The sequence below is a fragment of the Amblyomma mixtum genome, chromosome 3 (genome assembly GCF_055824585.1).
Source record: "Amblyomma mixtum isolate Tamu chromosome 3, ASM5582458v1, whole genome shotgun sequence".
NCBI lineage: Eukaryota > Metazoa > Arthropoda > Arachnida > Ixodida > Ixodidae > Amblyomma > Amblyomma mixtum.
Window position 1 is genome coordinate 265,831,651 of NC_143014.1, and position 13,670 is coordinate 265,845,320.

Sequence of the window (13,670 nt, forward strand, 5' to 3'; positions counted from 1 at the left end):
TGCGTCAGAAATCAAGACTTTATATTACAAGTACTATGTCAATAAATAATGCAGACGGGTGTGTGTCAGTACACAGCACCATCATCCAGATTGTCATCTTCATCTGTCAGATAACTTTCACCATTGTCGAAATGATTGAACGCATAATCTGTCTCCTAGAAACAAAATAGAAAACAGTGACAGTTTAACAGCACATTCGCTCATAAGTTAGCATTTTGACAAAAAGTTAATCACACTGATCACTGAACACACACCTTGTTGGCAAGTGTTGCATAGACAAAATTTACAACCTTGGGTTTTTAGGGGTTTGGTTTCAGGGCAGTTTCAGTAAAAATGAGTTTCTCAGCTGAATATCAACTGGCTTTCCGTGTACACATTGAATGAACGAAGCTTATATCAAGAAAGTGACGACTGGTTAACCGCTAGGTTAGGCCACTGGTTCAGAGCTCCATATTATGTCATTAAACACAGCCTGTGAAGTCGAGAACATGACCATGCCTGTTATTTAGTTCCACAGATGTCTTAAGTGGCATGGCTAAATGCAACGGAGGACATTAAAAGAAGACCATACCACTCAACTCTGAAAGCATGACAGCAGAAAATATAGAGGGCTAACACAAGATGTGCTTTGCACGTGAACGGCAATGTGGTATAAAACAATGGCTTCATAAGCTGAATTTATAAAAAAAGTTACAGCACTTGGGCAAAAGAGAACACCAAATTTCAAAAACATGGATACATTCTGTGGGCTCTTTTCATAACAAGCTAGTGTGGCTGGTGTATCACACAAGGTTCCAGAGTAAATTGCAATTTAGGTTTGCTTTTCTTTCCCTTCACACTACCAGAAAGCTAACAAAACAGAGCATCTTTACATGGAAACATGACAGAAATGGCGATACGGCTCCCAACCAGTGGTGTAGCTAGGTTTTTATCTTTTTTTTTTTTTCAGGGGAAAGTATCATGCCTCACATAAAGCTGGCCCCTTGGGGTGTAGAAAGGTGAGAGAAGAGGAAAAGGCTGGGTTGTTTATAAATAGGTTAATATTATCTCAAGACAGCATGGAGTTTCAACCTGACCCCACTTGACCCCTTCCTGACCCTTGCTCACAACTGCAGTCTGTGTATGCTTACTGCTTGCAGGGGCATCAGGCCAGTGTTGACTGCACATTTTGACAGTGCGACTTCGCATGCACATATGCGATGCTCTACGAAACTAACTACCTGAATGCAGCACAAACAATCAAAGACGCACAATCAATTCATGCTAAAGTGCTACAGCAGCCATTTAGTAGCTACGCAACATTTCGGATGCGTTTGAGACTCCATCAGCGAGAAGCAAAGCTTGCCGAGCATGCACAACTCTTCGCAGTGTCTGGCAATAAACTTGAGAAGCAATATTCTAGATGCAGCTAAGCATTGGCTTAATTACTACGAGGATGTGCATGCTGAATGACCACCAACCAAGTGGCACAGGGACTGGTTTGATGCAAACATTTCTGAAGCGGCGGCAGCCTGCCTTTCCCATCTTACGGACAGCACCGCGCTGAATGCATGCACACGCAACAGCTGCTAGGCACGACACCCGTAACGCCAACTTATAAGCGCCTTACCTCTTCCAGCTCCTCTTCGTCCAATTCCTCAGCTCCCTCTTCCTCTTCTTCCTCCTCACCCTCTTTGGGTTTCTTCTCACCAGGCTCTTCATCACCTTCCTCACCACTTTCACCACCTGCCTCCGTCTCTTCCAGAGCCTGCAATGGCATATGACGCGCATGCATTAACCTCCCCGGGACGACAGGGTACACAATGAGCTCTCCACTGCTTATTGGCATAAAACATCCACAAAGCAAGAAGTTTAAGTGCAGACGTTTTTAACAAATAAAGAAATTCTGTAGTTCACCCAGTGCCAACTTAGGAGGCTGTCCTGCCAGTAGCATTGACGGATTCTCATGACATCATGGTTAATCCCCTTAGGCCTGCTAACACGAAATCCCAGGGGTTGGCAGATGAAAGGGGCTTAATCACAGCTTAAAAGGATTAACCACGAGGCCATGAAAATATCCATCCACCCCACTGGCTGGAGGGCGTCTTCTGAGGGGCGTCTGTCACTTTGTTCTTGAGTTGTATCCGACTAAAGTTCCATATCAGAGATAGCATACCAACCAGTTCACAGCAGTGAAGAAATTTTTCAAATGCCATGGCGGCGGCAAAATATCAGAAAGATTTCTCAACCCTCATGCGATATTGGTCTCACAGGTTTTTCTCTGTCCTCATAAATTACCTCAAACCTGCACCTAAGGATGCCATAAAAGTGCACCTTCATTTGAAATGCTTCAGGTCACCGCAGAACAAACCAAATTTTCACTCAGAGCATCCTATTATTATGCGGTACTGCTGCATCAATGCCAAACAGCATGCTTTTAATCAGTACTAATGTCTTTTGGCACTAGAAATAACCAAATATTTACACAGCTCTAACCTCTCCCTGGCCTACTCTTCAACCTGCGACTTGCAACCATGTGTCTTACCAGCTGCAGTGATCCAGACCAATACTGCATAGCCAGCACACAGGTTCTCAAATGAGGTTCCAAGAGCTTTGTGTGATCCTTACATTTACAGGGTCTCCAAAGGTGCTGCTTCTTACTGAAGCCCTTTACATTTTCTTGTATAGACCACAAGACCCAATCAAGCTGTGTGTTGATTCAAGTATGACATTCACTAAATTATGCCTATCCAGAGACTCATATAATTAAGGTGAACCTGTTTAAAAGCCTAGAGTTAATGTGACATAATGCATCGATACACTAAAAAAATGAAACATTGCAGTAGTAAGCAATGCTGTAATGGCAGCTAGTTGGTTTGTCATCTTCAGGCTGGCACGCTATATTTGAACAAGTACTGTTTACAAAAACCAGGACAAGACAGGTATGTGCGCGAACTTTCAACTGTTTATTAAATTCACTGCTCTCCTTATATTCTCACATACAAAGTACAAATGTACAAACACACATGAGATACAAGATGTTCAGTGCTACTCATGAAACCGTAACCCGTGTACCACCGCTTTCCATCGCGCTGCTTGTTAACCATTCAACCTCGCTGTGTGTCAGCACTATTGACAGATCGCTTACGCATTCCGCGGAACCGGCCCGTGCCATTTCGTACTCTTCAAAGACTAATCTTTCATTCCGGTCTGTGAAATTCCCGATTATAGTGGTTTCCTCGAATCTTGGGATGCATTCTTTGCAGCGAGCTACAAGCTTGGCGAGATTGTTTGGATTGTTGATTTTGCCACAGTTTCTTCGATGCCCACCCAGTCTGTTTTCCATCTTGTTTTTCATATGTGTTTGTACATTTGCACTTTGTATGCGAGTATAAGGATACATTTAATAAACACTTGAAAGGTTGGTTGGTTTGGTTGGTTTATGGGGTTTAACGTCCCAAAGCGACTGAGGCTATGAGAGACGCCATTGTGGAGGGCTCCGGAAATTTTGACCACCCGGAGTTCTTTAACGTGCACTGACATCGCACAGTACACGGGCCTCTAGAATTTCTCCTCCAAAGAAATTCAAAAGCCGCGGCCGGGATCGAACCGACAGCAGCCGAGCACCATAACCACTGAGCCACCACGGAGGCTAAACACTTGAAAGTTCGCGCACATATCTGTCTTGTCCTGTTTTTTGTAAATATAGTCCTTGTGCTTAAGCATAGCGTGCTAACCTGAAGATTGCAGTAGTGCTTGGATTCCGGTCTTGTACTACATACATCGTGCATAAGTTATGGGCTCACTTAGCTGGATAACCTGTCCTTTGGAATGAAACACTTGTTTTATCAGCGTGCTTCCCAAGCAGGAACTTGCATTGGTCGTGAGTCAGGAACCTATATGTTAACGTCTCAGCACATACCTGCAGCTTTTTCTGTATGTCTAGTCCGGTGGCAATGGCATCGCGTCCTTTGGAAGCCTTGGCTGGCTTTTTGGTCTTTTTAGCCTTTTTAGCGACCTTGAGTTCAGACGGGAAGTAAGAGAAGTCTGCAAAACATATATACATATATATATATATATATATATATATATATATATATATATAAATATATATAAATATATATATATATATATATATATATATATATATATATATATATATATATATATATATATATATATATATATATATAACCTGCAATTCCGCTGATCAGAATGGTCATGCAGTGACCAGCGTCACACATAGAATACAGATAGTATGATTTGGTATATAAACCATTAACTCAGAAGAACAGGCTACCGTGGAAAGCATTTTACTAATCCAGATTATCTTTACAATGTAGAAATGAACCTTACGGCTTGTAAGCCAGACTTTCACCCACTTTTGCGTCCACACCGCAGCGCTGAGCTGGTAAACGATGGAAGCCCAACCTCTGGTAGACAACAATAAATAGCACTGCGCCCATGTCTTTAAAAGCGTAGTAAACTGCATGCATACAAGCTTAAGTACAGATTGCATAGATGGCCGCATAGGACGCCTGAACATCACATTTGGCGAGCGAGTATTCTTACCAAATACAACATCAGGCGCCTTCGGCACCTGGTAACGGTCAGAGTACCTCTCCACAATTTGAGGCGGCTTGCAATGTGCGACGTTGAAGCTGGACTCGCGCAAGTTCTTGCGCTGCTCACGGAGGAGGACGGCCAGGTAAGTGTTCTCCCCCGAATTAACTAGCGGTGCCGGGGAGAAGTCCAAAGGCTGCAAAGCGTGAACCAAAGTTAAATGTGAGCGCCTCGCACAGCAGCACTGGTACACCACAGGCGCCTTATCAAACAACAATCACATGGCACAGACAAGATACGCTCTTCAGACAAACCGGGAATGCTGGCGGCGGCTGTTGGCACAGTGTCAGCGCTGCTTCTTGCCGTGTCAAACCCAGCTGTTCAACATTGAAGGAGATTCCACTGCCACGACCGCGTCCCCTTCCACGTCCGGCCATGGTGAAATGAGACTTCTCGCGTGGTTTCCACTAGCCGAAAGATGGGAACACGTGCGGAGCTCAAGAGCATCGTACTACCTGTGTTGTGCAGGAAAGACGCGGCGAGATTTTGCAGGAGACGGCGGCCAATGCGGCCTGACAAATCACGACCACCGGTGACTATGGCCGTGATGCCAAGGTTGATGCGACTGCGCGGCTGCGATGAGTGTATTCGAGAGCATGAGCATGAAAAATGTTGCAGAGCAAAGGCACGCGCTGTGAGATAAATTAAAATTACGATACTTTTTTAAACGCCTCACTCAATGCAAAACCGCCTTTGAACAACGCGCTTCAAGCCGCAGTGCTAAAATACGCTCAGGCGGCTTATACAATCCAAACAATCATCGCATAAAACAACATGGCCGCGTCGTGAGCGTAAGTTTGCAGCCAACATGACATCTCCGACGAAGGTAACCGTTTCGACAGTTAGCCGTTTTTCATTTTAGTCGTTCGTTTAAATGGCGCGGAATATATATCATTGGTTGTAGTAATCGCTGTTTGCACAATTTGACTGCAAGCTTTTTTTCATCAGGCGCGTGCAGTATTTTGGCGGCACCGCTTTCCTAAAATGAGTTCCTAGCTTAATACAGAGCCGACGTCTACGTTTCTCGAAGAATGAGTAGAGACCGGCCGGTTTTTAACTGAGTTAAACATTGCACGCTTTGTTCAGAGTTCCGATGAATGAGTTATGTGCAGCAGTCGGATAGTGGTTTTTCGCGGGAAATTTCCGCTGTCTAAATTAACGCATCTGAGATCCCCGGATGCATACCTGCCAAAACGCTACATGAAACGCCCATCTCGGCTAAGATTTCACGTTATCGTGCTTCGCATGTTTCCCGCAAAACATGACTTGTTGTCGAAAAAGAAAATTAAGATACGTTGGTGTGAAGTAATTAATGCCTGGTATTATGCGCGCTACCTGCATGCGAACATCGGTTCAGACCTGCTCCCTTGAAACGTCAGCTCAGTGCTTGCTGGCTACGCCACCTTTTCACTCTCTCCGTTCGTAGCACCGGCGCGCATCTCACATAGCGCGGTTTCTCGTTGCATCGCTTCTGAGACGCCGAGGCGGCGCGGCGGCATCCAGTGGAGCTCATGCAGACGCCCCGCTATGGCGTCAGAGCGGGCCGAACTAAGCGCGCGCTCTCCAACTTGCAGTCTATCGAGGTGAAGCTGGAACTGGGTCACAGGGCTGTGCTCCGTGCTCGCCCGACGGCCGAGGGTTTCACCCACGACTGGACTGTATTCGTGCGTGGACCCGAGGGCTGCAACATCCAGCACTTCGTTGACAAAGTTGTCTTCCTTCTGCACGAAAGTTTCCGGAAGCCCAAGCGAGGTACGCCTGCTTCTGCTCTCCTCTCACCTAGCCTTATCTCCTCATGGCCTGCGTCGCTCTTGTTTATGTTGGCTGTTTCGTTTATCTCCTTCGCTCTGGTTGCTCCTTCCCAGCCGACGTGACCAGAGCCCATGTTTTGTGATCACTGGAAAAGTGAATTACAACTGCCACTGATAAGTCCGGAACTTGGAAAAAAAAACAAAAAAAACACTTTGAATCAGAGTACCTGATATTTTCTTGCCTCCTGGAACACTGCGTAACATGGTGTCCTCAACAAAACATGTTTCAAGTTTTATGAACTATAGCCACAGCTTTGGAACAGTTGGGTGTAAATATTCCTTTAGAGGAGCCTCACTGTGTTTGATTCATGCTCACATGAACTGAGACTGAAATTAGTTTGGTTAGGTTTATGGGTTTAACGTCCCGAAGCGACTTAGGCTATGAGAGATGCCGTAGTGAAGGGCGCCGGAAAATTCGACCAGCTGGGGTTCTTTAGCGTGCACTGACATCGCACAGTACACGGGCCTCTAGAATTTCGCCTCGATCGAAATTCAACCGCTACGGCCGGGATTGAACTCGTGTCTTTCAGGTCAGCAGCCGAGCACCATAACCACTGAGCCACTGCAGCTACTTTACCGCCTGAGAGCTTTACTCTAGAGTGTTCGGTCAATTAATTTATCAATCAGGTGGCACTGAAGAGGACTAGTGGAATAAGCAGCAGCTGCCCACATTTCTTTTTAATCTAGAAAAATGCACCTTTATAAATTCCTTTGCTTCTGCTGCAGCTGTGTATCCATAAACTAGTGTGTGTAGTTGTCTCAAATTCAGTGAAGATTGATACTCTCCTAGTGAAGCACTTAGTGACAGTAAAAAAAAAGAATGCATGTGTTAAAGAATTATAAATAAAGCATCTGCATTTGTCATTCATTCTGTTATCGAAGGAAAAAGGTTGCACATAGCTTTAATGACTGTTTCTGAAAGTACCTGGCCATTGTCTCAGTGCTAGCAGAGTGTCATGATAACACTGACTTGGTTAACTGGCCTTAGTTGCTGTTGTGAAAAGAGTGAGGTAGTGTTAACACACACCTTTCATGTCAGTGGGCATCAGTTTCTCCCTTTTGCTTTCAGTAGGGCTCTGAACATTGCAAGTGCAACAGTTTTGCACGCAGTCTTTGCAAAGTATGCAAAATGGTCTAGAAAGATGAAACACTTGTGTTGTTTTCTCCCTTACGCAGTGCTCAAGGAGCCACCTTACCAAGTCTCCGAGAGCGGCTATGCAGGCTTCAACATGCCCGTGGAGGTGTACTTCCGCACTCGGGAAGACCCCAAGAAGGTCAAGTTTGTGTACGACCTGTACCTCTCCATGGATGGCACACCCATCTCCAACATTCGGTGCGAGAAGCTCACCTTCCACAACCCACCGGATGATTCTGTCACAAGCTGCTCAAAGCAGGAGGGGTGAGCACCAACTGATAAGCTGTGTTGCTGCCGCTGTGCTGCTTATGATTGTACCCTTCAGTTATTGGCCTGGCGTAAAGGGAGACTGACGACAACTGCATTCAATTTTCGATCTCAGTAAAAATTGCTTGTTTGGCTATTTGTAGCTATGTTGATGTTTGTTTTGCAACAAAATACATTTATTGGTGAGAAAATTGGATTTATTAATGGAGCATTTGTGTAGCAGTGATGGGTAGACAGTTTCACTGTCTGTACATTGCTGCGTGCGCCTTTCGTTTTTGCTATACACTAAAGGACAACAGACTTGAACGAATCTGTCATCCCGCTGTTTGTCTTTTTTTATGCGAAGCATATTGCTAGAGCTACCACTCACGCCGTTGCCGTGGGACCCCCACGTGACACCGTGACGTCACACCACGTGACATCGGATGAGAGAGCCGGCCTCTACCTCGCGCCGTCGCCGTGGGACCCCTAGCCGTCACACCCGCGCATTCCCGCGCATTTCGAACGCGCGTTCACACTCGGTGTAGGTGAAACGCTCACCCAACGCGCGTCTCGGGGTTAGTCGGCGTTCCGCTGTAGCCATGCCGTTGTCTTCCCCCACGACGAAGGCTTCTAGTGGTTGTATTAAAATGACCAAGTATTCAACCAAGGAAAGCCATGTATTACCAAGCCTAGCCACTAATATGCTTCGCATTCCCCAGGCTTAGCCAAGCTGAGCCTCAGCAATTTTTTTTTTCATTTCTCTTGGTGTCGACTGAGCATCAACTAATGCAATCAACGACCCTCATTAAGATTATCGTGTTGCAAAATGTGGTTGACTTAACTTGTCACTAAACTAATGCTAGAGTTCGTTTGGTTTCCCAGACAGAGGCCAACCGTGCTGGCGCAAACACATCACCCGCACCTCCAAGCGGCATTCCCGGCAGTCCTACACGCAACAGTGGTCCACCTGCCCGGTCAAAAAGTGAAGGCCACAAGAAACCACGGATGGCAAGCGTAAGCACCCTTTGCCCTCTTATCGTGCAGTGAGTAGTGTAACATTCTAATTCTCATAATGGTCCTAGTTCTTTGTATGTCGTTATGCTTATATATTTTCGTGTAATCATACTGATGTTCTGTTATGGTTGACTGATGACAGGAAAGTTGGTTGTAGAATGGCATCCTAGCAAGTAGTTTTCAAACTTATGTGACCGCCACCGCGGTGGCTCAGCGGTTATGGTGCTCGGCTGCTGACCCAAAAGACGCGGGTTCGATCCCGGCCGCGGCGGCTAGAATTTCTTTGGAGGAGAAATTCTAGAGGCCTGTGTACTGTGCGATGTCAGTGCACGTTAAAGAACCCCAGGTGGTCGAAATTTCCGGAGCCCTCCACTACGGCGTCTCTCATAGCCTTAGTTGCTTTGGGACGTTAAACCCCATAAACTAAACTAAACTAAACTTATGTGACCAATTGTGCGAACTATTGGCTGAATGTTCCTCACAGCAAGTGGACTGTTGATAACATGTAAGAGGTTGGTCTCATATAGCTCTCCAATACTGGAGAGTTGTCTCTGACCTAGCCTGAATTAAAACGGGCTATTCAGTAGCTGTTCAAGGAACGAGGAGTCTCAGTTTGGTTAAACTAGAGCAGCTAGTATGAAGCTTTCTAAATGAAAATTCAGAATAAAACAACTTTGGTAAGGCATGCTCAATGCGTGATGTTCAATATCTTTAGTGGAATATGTTCTGCTGAGCAGGTATGAGGATTGCCTGTGCTAGTGCAAGTACAGATTTGCCGTTTTAAATCCATTCATGTTCAGCTGCCCAGTATTTCTCTGCTTCTTTGGAAACGTGCTTTGCAGTTGTGTGGACAAATAAAGAAAATCGCAATGACCCCCTCTCCCCATGAATTTTCTGTTACGCGGAGACTATATCACTTTGCACTCTGCGATAAAAGTGTTGAATTTTTGTGATTCTTAAGCCATTACAACCATGGCTACTTCATGTTTGTTGGGTGCACAGTCCAGATGCTGCAGTTTCAATGCAAGGTATACTAAGCATTTCTATAAAAAGACAGACTCTGCCATTGCAAATTGGCAAACACTGACTGACTTCTCTTTTTTTTTTTTTTGGTCTCAAGTTCAGCCAGAGCTGCGCGCAAAAAGGCTTTGCAGAATTGAGCACAGCCTACGATACACAGCCTCTCCCAGGCTCGTTCATTCTCCACAAATTTTGTGTCAATATCCAGTCCAGTAAGTTTAATTCTTCAGCTCTTAGGTTTGTTCGGAGTTTGACGTATGGCCAAGGGGAAGTACCTTTGTGCAGTCTGATGTGTAGCTTAGCAGGGCACTTCCATTTCAGTGCACACTATGTGCCCCACTACATCACCCTTGTTTAGAACTGTGATGAGTAGTTTATGAGTACCTGTCTGGCTTGGGTTATCAATCAGTTTATTGTGCTTTCTCTCTGAGGGCATAGCTGTTTGGTTATTTGAGCGGGCCAGGCAGTTATATGTGTGCCTCGTCTTGCTTTGGGTGCTCATGTGCTTTGCGTGGAAAAGCTAGATTTAGAAGCATTTTTTTCCTTTATAGTGGATTGTAAAGTTCTACAGTATGTGTGCCGAGGAGTTAATACTGTAGTGACAATTTTGAGGCTGTGGTAAGTGCCGTGCTGAAAATTTTAATCATCTTATTCAGGTAGTGTTAAGCTCTACTTGCAGAACCTTATAAGCAAAAAAGAAACTACTATACTTGTAGAGAAGTAGTGGGCCAGAACTGCTGCAGGCTTTTCACACACCATTTCACCATTTCAGCGATGGGTGCAGTAATCTGTCCTGCTACCGGCTTAGAGTAGTAAACATGATTCAACGCTGCTCTTCTTTAAAAGCCGTGATTTTTAACTCGTAATGATGTGGACATTTTTGATCACACAAATAGTTGAAGAAAACATTTTATGGGTCAAATGCTCGAAACGGTCACGCAGTGCAAAGAAGAAGTAAAGGAAGATACAGGGGCCAGCATAAAAGCCAATGGAGCCCTGACATGGGGATTGATGTCAGCTGCAGGACACCTGTGCACCATTCAGAGAACTCTGAGTGAGGAATGGACATCATTCACTCTTGTAACAAGTCCCAAGTAATGATTAGCTCCTTTTGTTGCCTTCCTGTTATGTTCTCTCAGCTGCTTGTTCAGGCGCTGACTGTTAAGCATGCGCAGACACAAGGTTACGAAATCGTATACCCTACTGTGCGACGGTCGAATAACTTTTGAGCACAATGATCAGTGAAGGAACATTTTTGACTATTGCATCTTCTTTCAAGTGCTCTCCTGGTATTTCATGCAGTGAGCCAGCATTAGTAGTGTGTTTAACAGACCTCCTTCTTAAGCCCTTTGTAGGCTCTCAACGCATTTTTGGCTGCTGGATATCACTCTTCGCACCGCTTTTGCTTTACCCATAGTCCTGTACCTGCCTTGCTTTACCTACAGTCGGGTGGGTGAATAGCCTCACGCAAGGCCTCTCCTGATGACATCTCCCCTCTTGTCGGCAGTGTGATATGGGATAATGTCATGTTGTGGTTCTTAGTCACTTAACTGGCAAGTAAACAAATATATAGTAAAGCCTCAATTATTCAGACTTGGTTAATGCGAAATCCTGGATAATTCTAATAGCTTTTTCACGATGCAGCAGTGCAGAGCAATGCCGATGCTAAAGTGCCTCCCACCTCTAGCAACGACAGTGCATGTCTCACGACGCAACCATTCTTGCGCTGTGCCTCTGAGAAGTTGACTGCATGCATTGCTGCCTTGTGCTGTTTCTTTGTGGGGTGCGTAGTGGTAGGTTGCCGGCATCTATGTTTCCTAAAATAATCACAAAGTTCATCCACTGAAGGTAGCACGTTCCCTATACCAAATATTTTTCCTGGGTCCCATTTTGTTATTGCTGCACTCCTCTCCGTTAATTTAAATATTCTTCGTGGTCTCAATGACTTTGGTTTGGTTTGGTTTATGGGGTTTAGCGTCCCAAAGCAGCTAAGGCTATGAGGATTTGCTGTACATCGAACTGTACTCGTTCTTTTGATTTCCTGAAGTAGCCGCTGCTGCACAAATTGCTGTCGAGAAAAAACTTGCGAACTGTTTACACACTCTTTTGTGTAACGCACTAAACTCAGCGAGAGCTCTCACTGTGCTCCTAGTTATCTTTTGCCAGGTGGCTAAGGTCTAAAGACTTTGTGGCAGCCTGGGTTACCACAACAATCGCAACGGGTGTGCAGTCACGGGATGACAGGTGACCTCATATGGATGGTCAAGTGATTGGATGTTGACGGTTTGCACCCTAAATCCACTTGGGAGGGCTCTGCATAACAGCTTTACTCGGTGAAAGCTGCCATTTGCCTTTTTTTCCCCTGATGCTTCTTGTCCCTTTCAACGTTCACTGCTCTTGGTTTCTTAAGAAACACTCAAATTATGAGCGTTGCCGCGTTATTCAGTCTCGCACTGATATATCCAGGTGTTATGTATGATGCAGCATCCCTCATGGCATGCTAGTTTTTTATTTTTTTACTGACTGCAGTTCATTTCAGCTGCTTTTAAAGGTCATGGAATATAACCACCCAAAAATAACTTTTCTCAAGGTCCATGGCATGTGGCAGAAATGACAGCATGTCCCACCTTGTATGAGCTTGTCGATGATACTACTAGGTCGACGAAAGGCTCAGGGTTTTATGAAAGTGTGACTTTTTTTGTCTGAAACTTGTCAACTTCGCACATCTTAAACATTTCTAGGGAAACTATTTGTATGCACTGAATTATCTGTGGTGTCTTAAGTGCATTTATGCTTGCCATTTAGCCAGTAGTCATTATACTAGCATTAATACTTCGGATATTTTTACTCATTTGTCGGGCTATACAGCGAGACACAGGCATGTTAAATGCCCGAAATAACTGTCTTATGCATTCTTTTTTCTTTCGGAGGGCAATAGTAGGTTGACATAACTTTTTGCTTCTTGAAATTACCTGCAGCTGCACTGCAATTGTTGAATTCGCATGTGTATTGTATGTGTGTGTTTTGTTGTGCACCCACCCTCTAATGTTTTTGTAGGAGGTCACAGTATTTATAAATACTGGAAAAGGCAATGGAGTGCTGTTCTCTGCCTTACCTAGTCTTTCTTTGTGTCATGTTTTTCTTTACGCCTTCTGTCTGCCGACATATTGCTGTGTGGTCTTGCCAGGTGGTGCCTAGAAGAAGCGGTAGCAATAGTGTGCATTTATTTACCTTCAAATGGGTGCAAACACCATGCTTGGTACTCTGCATTAAATGATCCCTTTGTGTGCTCCAGGTGCATGAAAGAACTGGTGGGATTGCTGGCTGCGTCTCAGTGAGTCAAGAATGCCAGCCGTGCGCCATTTGACAGCCAGGTTCATCTCGCCTGTCAGAGAATTTCAGGACTGTTCGCTGAGCTTGGTATATTTCCCAGGGACCATGTCGACTACTGGTTGAACAGCTGTGGACAGTGCAATGCTAGCCTGCTACGTTCCCCAGGGTTGACAGATCCCGAGGGCATTCCACGGCTATCTTCTTAAGGACCTTGAAAACTGGCTGAATCACTTTGGTCGTGCTGCTGCATTCGTCCATCGGGAGGGTGCAGCAAGAATGGATGAATATCTACTTCAGCCTTGAGGACGGTGCTCATTCGTCTGGCAGCCTACACCTGCACAGGTTGCTGTGAACAAGCTGAGCATGTGATCAAGTCGAGTGTTCAGGTGCAGAATGAAAACCTCAAGATGTTGTCCAAGACATGATGCACCTTTTCAAGCAAGCAGAGAGGATACATCACCTCATGCGTTGTGCAGCTAGCAGCAAAAAAAGAGTACCAGCTAATG

At 45.1% G+C, this 13,670-nt stretch overlaps 1 protein-coding gene and 1 pseudogene across 2 annotated transcripts in view; one reads left to right on the plus strand and one right to left on the minus strand.

Moving 5' to 3' along the window:
- Positions 1-5,388, minus strand: LOC149354634 (DNA-directed RNA polymerase III subunit RPC7-like). Its single transcript, XM_089583441.1, has 5 exons — positions 4,857-5,388; positions 4,552-4,738; positions 3,902-4,026; positions 1,610-1,747; positions 1-155 (listed from the first exon to the last, which is right to left on the minus strand). Exons 1-5 carry the CDS (start codon positions 4,977-4,979, stop codon positions 66-68), a joined length of 663 nt encoding a protein of 220 aa, XP_089439567.1. The 5' UTR covers positions 4,980-5,388; the 3' UTR covers positions 1-65.
- Positions 5,137-13,670, plus strand: part of LOC149354635 (uncharacterized) — a 23,290-nt pseudogene continuing 14,756 nt past the window's right edge. Inside the window, exons 1-4 of the transcript XR_016291368.1 lie at positions 5,137-5,428; positions 6,177-6,354; positions 7,590-7,812; positions 8,680-8,811. The product of XR_016291368.1 is annotated as an uncharacterized LOC149354635 (transcript). The remainder of the gene's footprint in view (positions 5,429-6,176; positions 6,355-7,589; positions 7,813-8,679; positions 8,812-13,670) is intronic.

What these genes read in the sequence shown, in the direction of transcription:
- LOC149354634 (XM_089583441.1), bottom strand. Translation starts at nt 4,979, where the DNA reads ATGGCCGGACGTGGAAGGGGACGCGGTCGTGGCAGTGGAATCTCCTTC. An exon ending in AGCCGCCGCCAGCATTCCCG is followed by an intron (nt 4,739 to 4,856) that starts GTTTGTCTGAAG and finishes CACGCTTTGCAG; the next exon opens with CCTTTGGACTTCTCCCCGGC. An exon ending in ACGAAGAGGAGCTGGAAGAG is followed by an intron (nt 156 to 1,609) that starts GTAAGGCGCTTA and finishes TTTTGTTTCTAG; the next exon opens with GAGACAGATTATGCGTTCAA.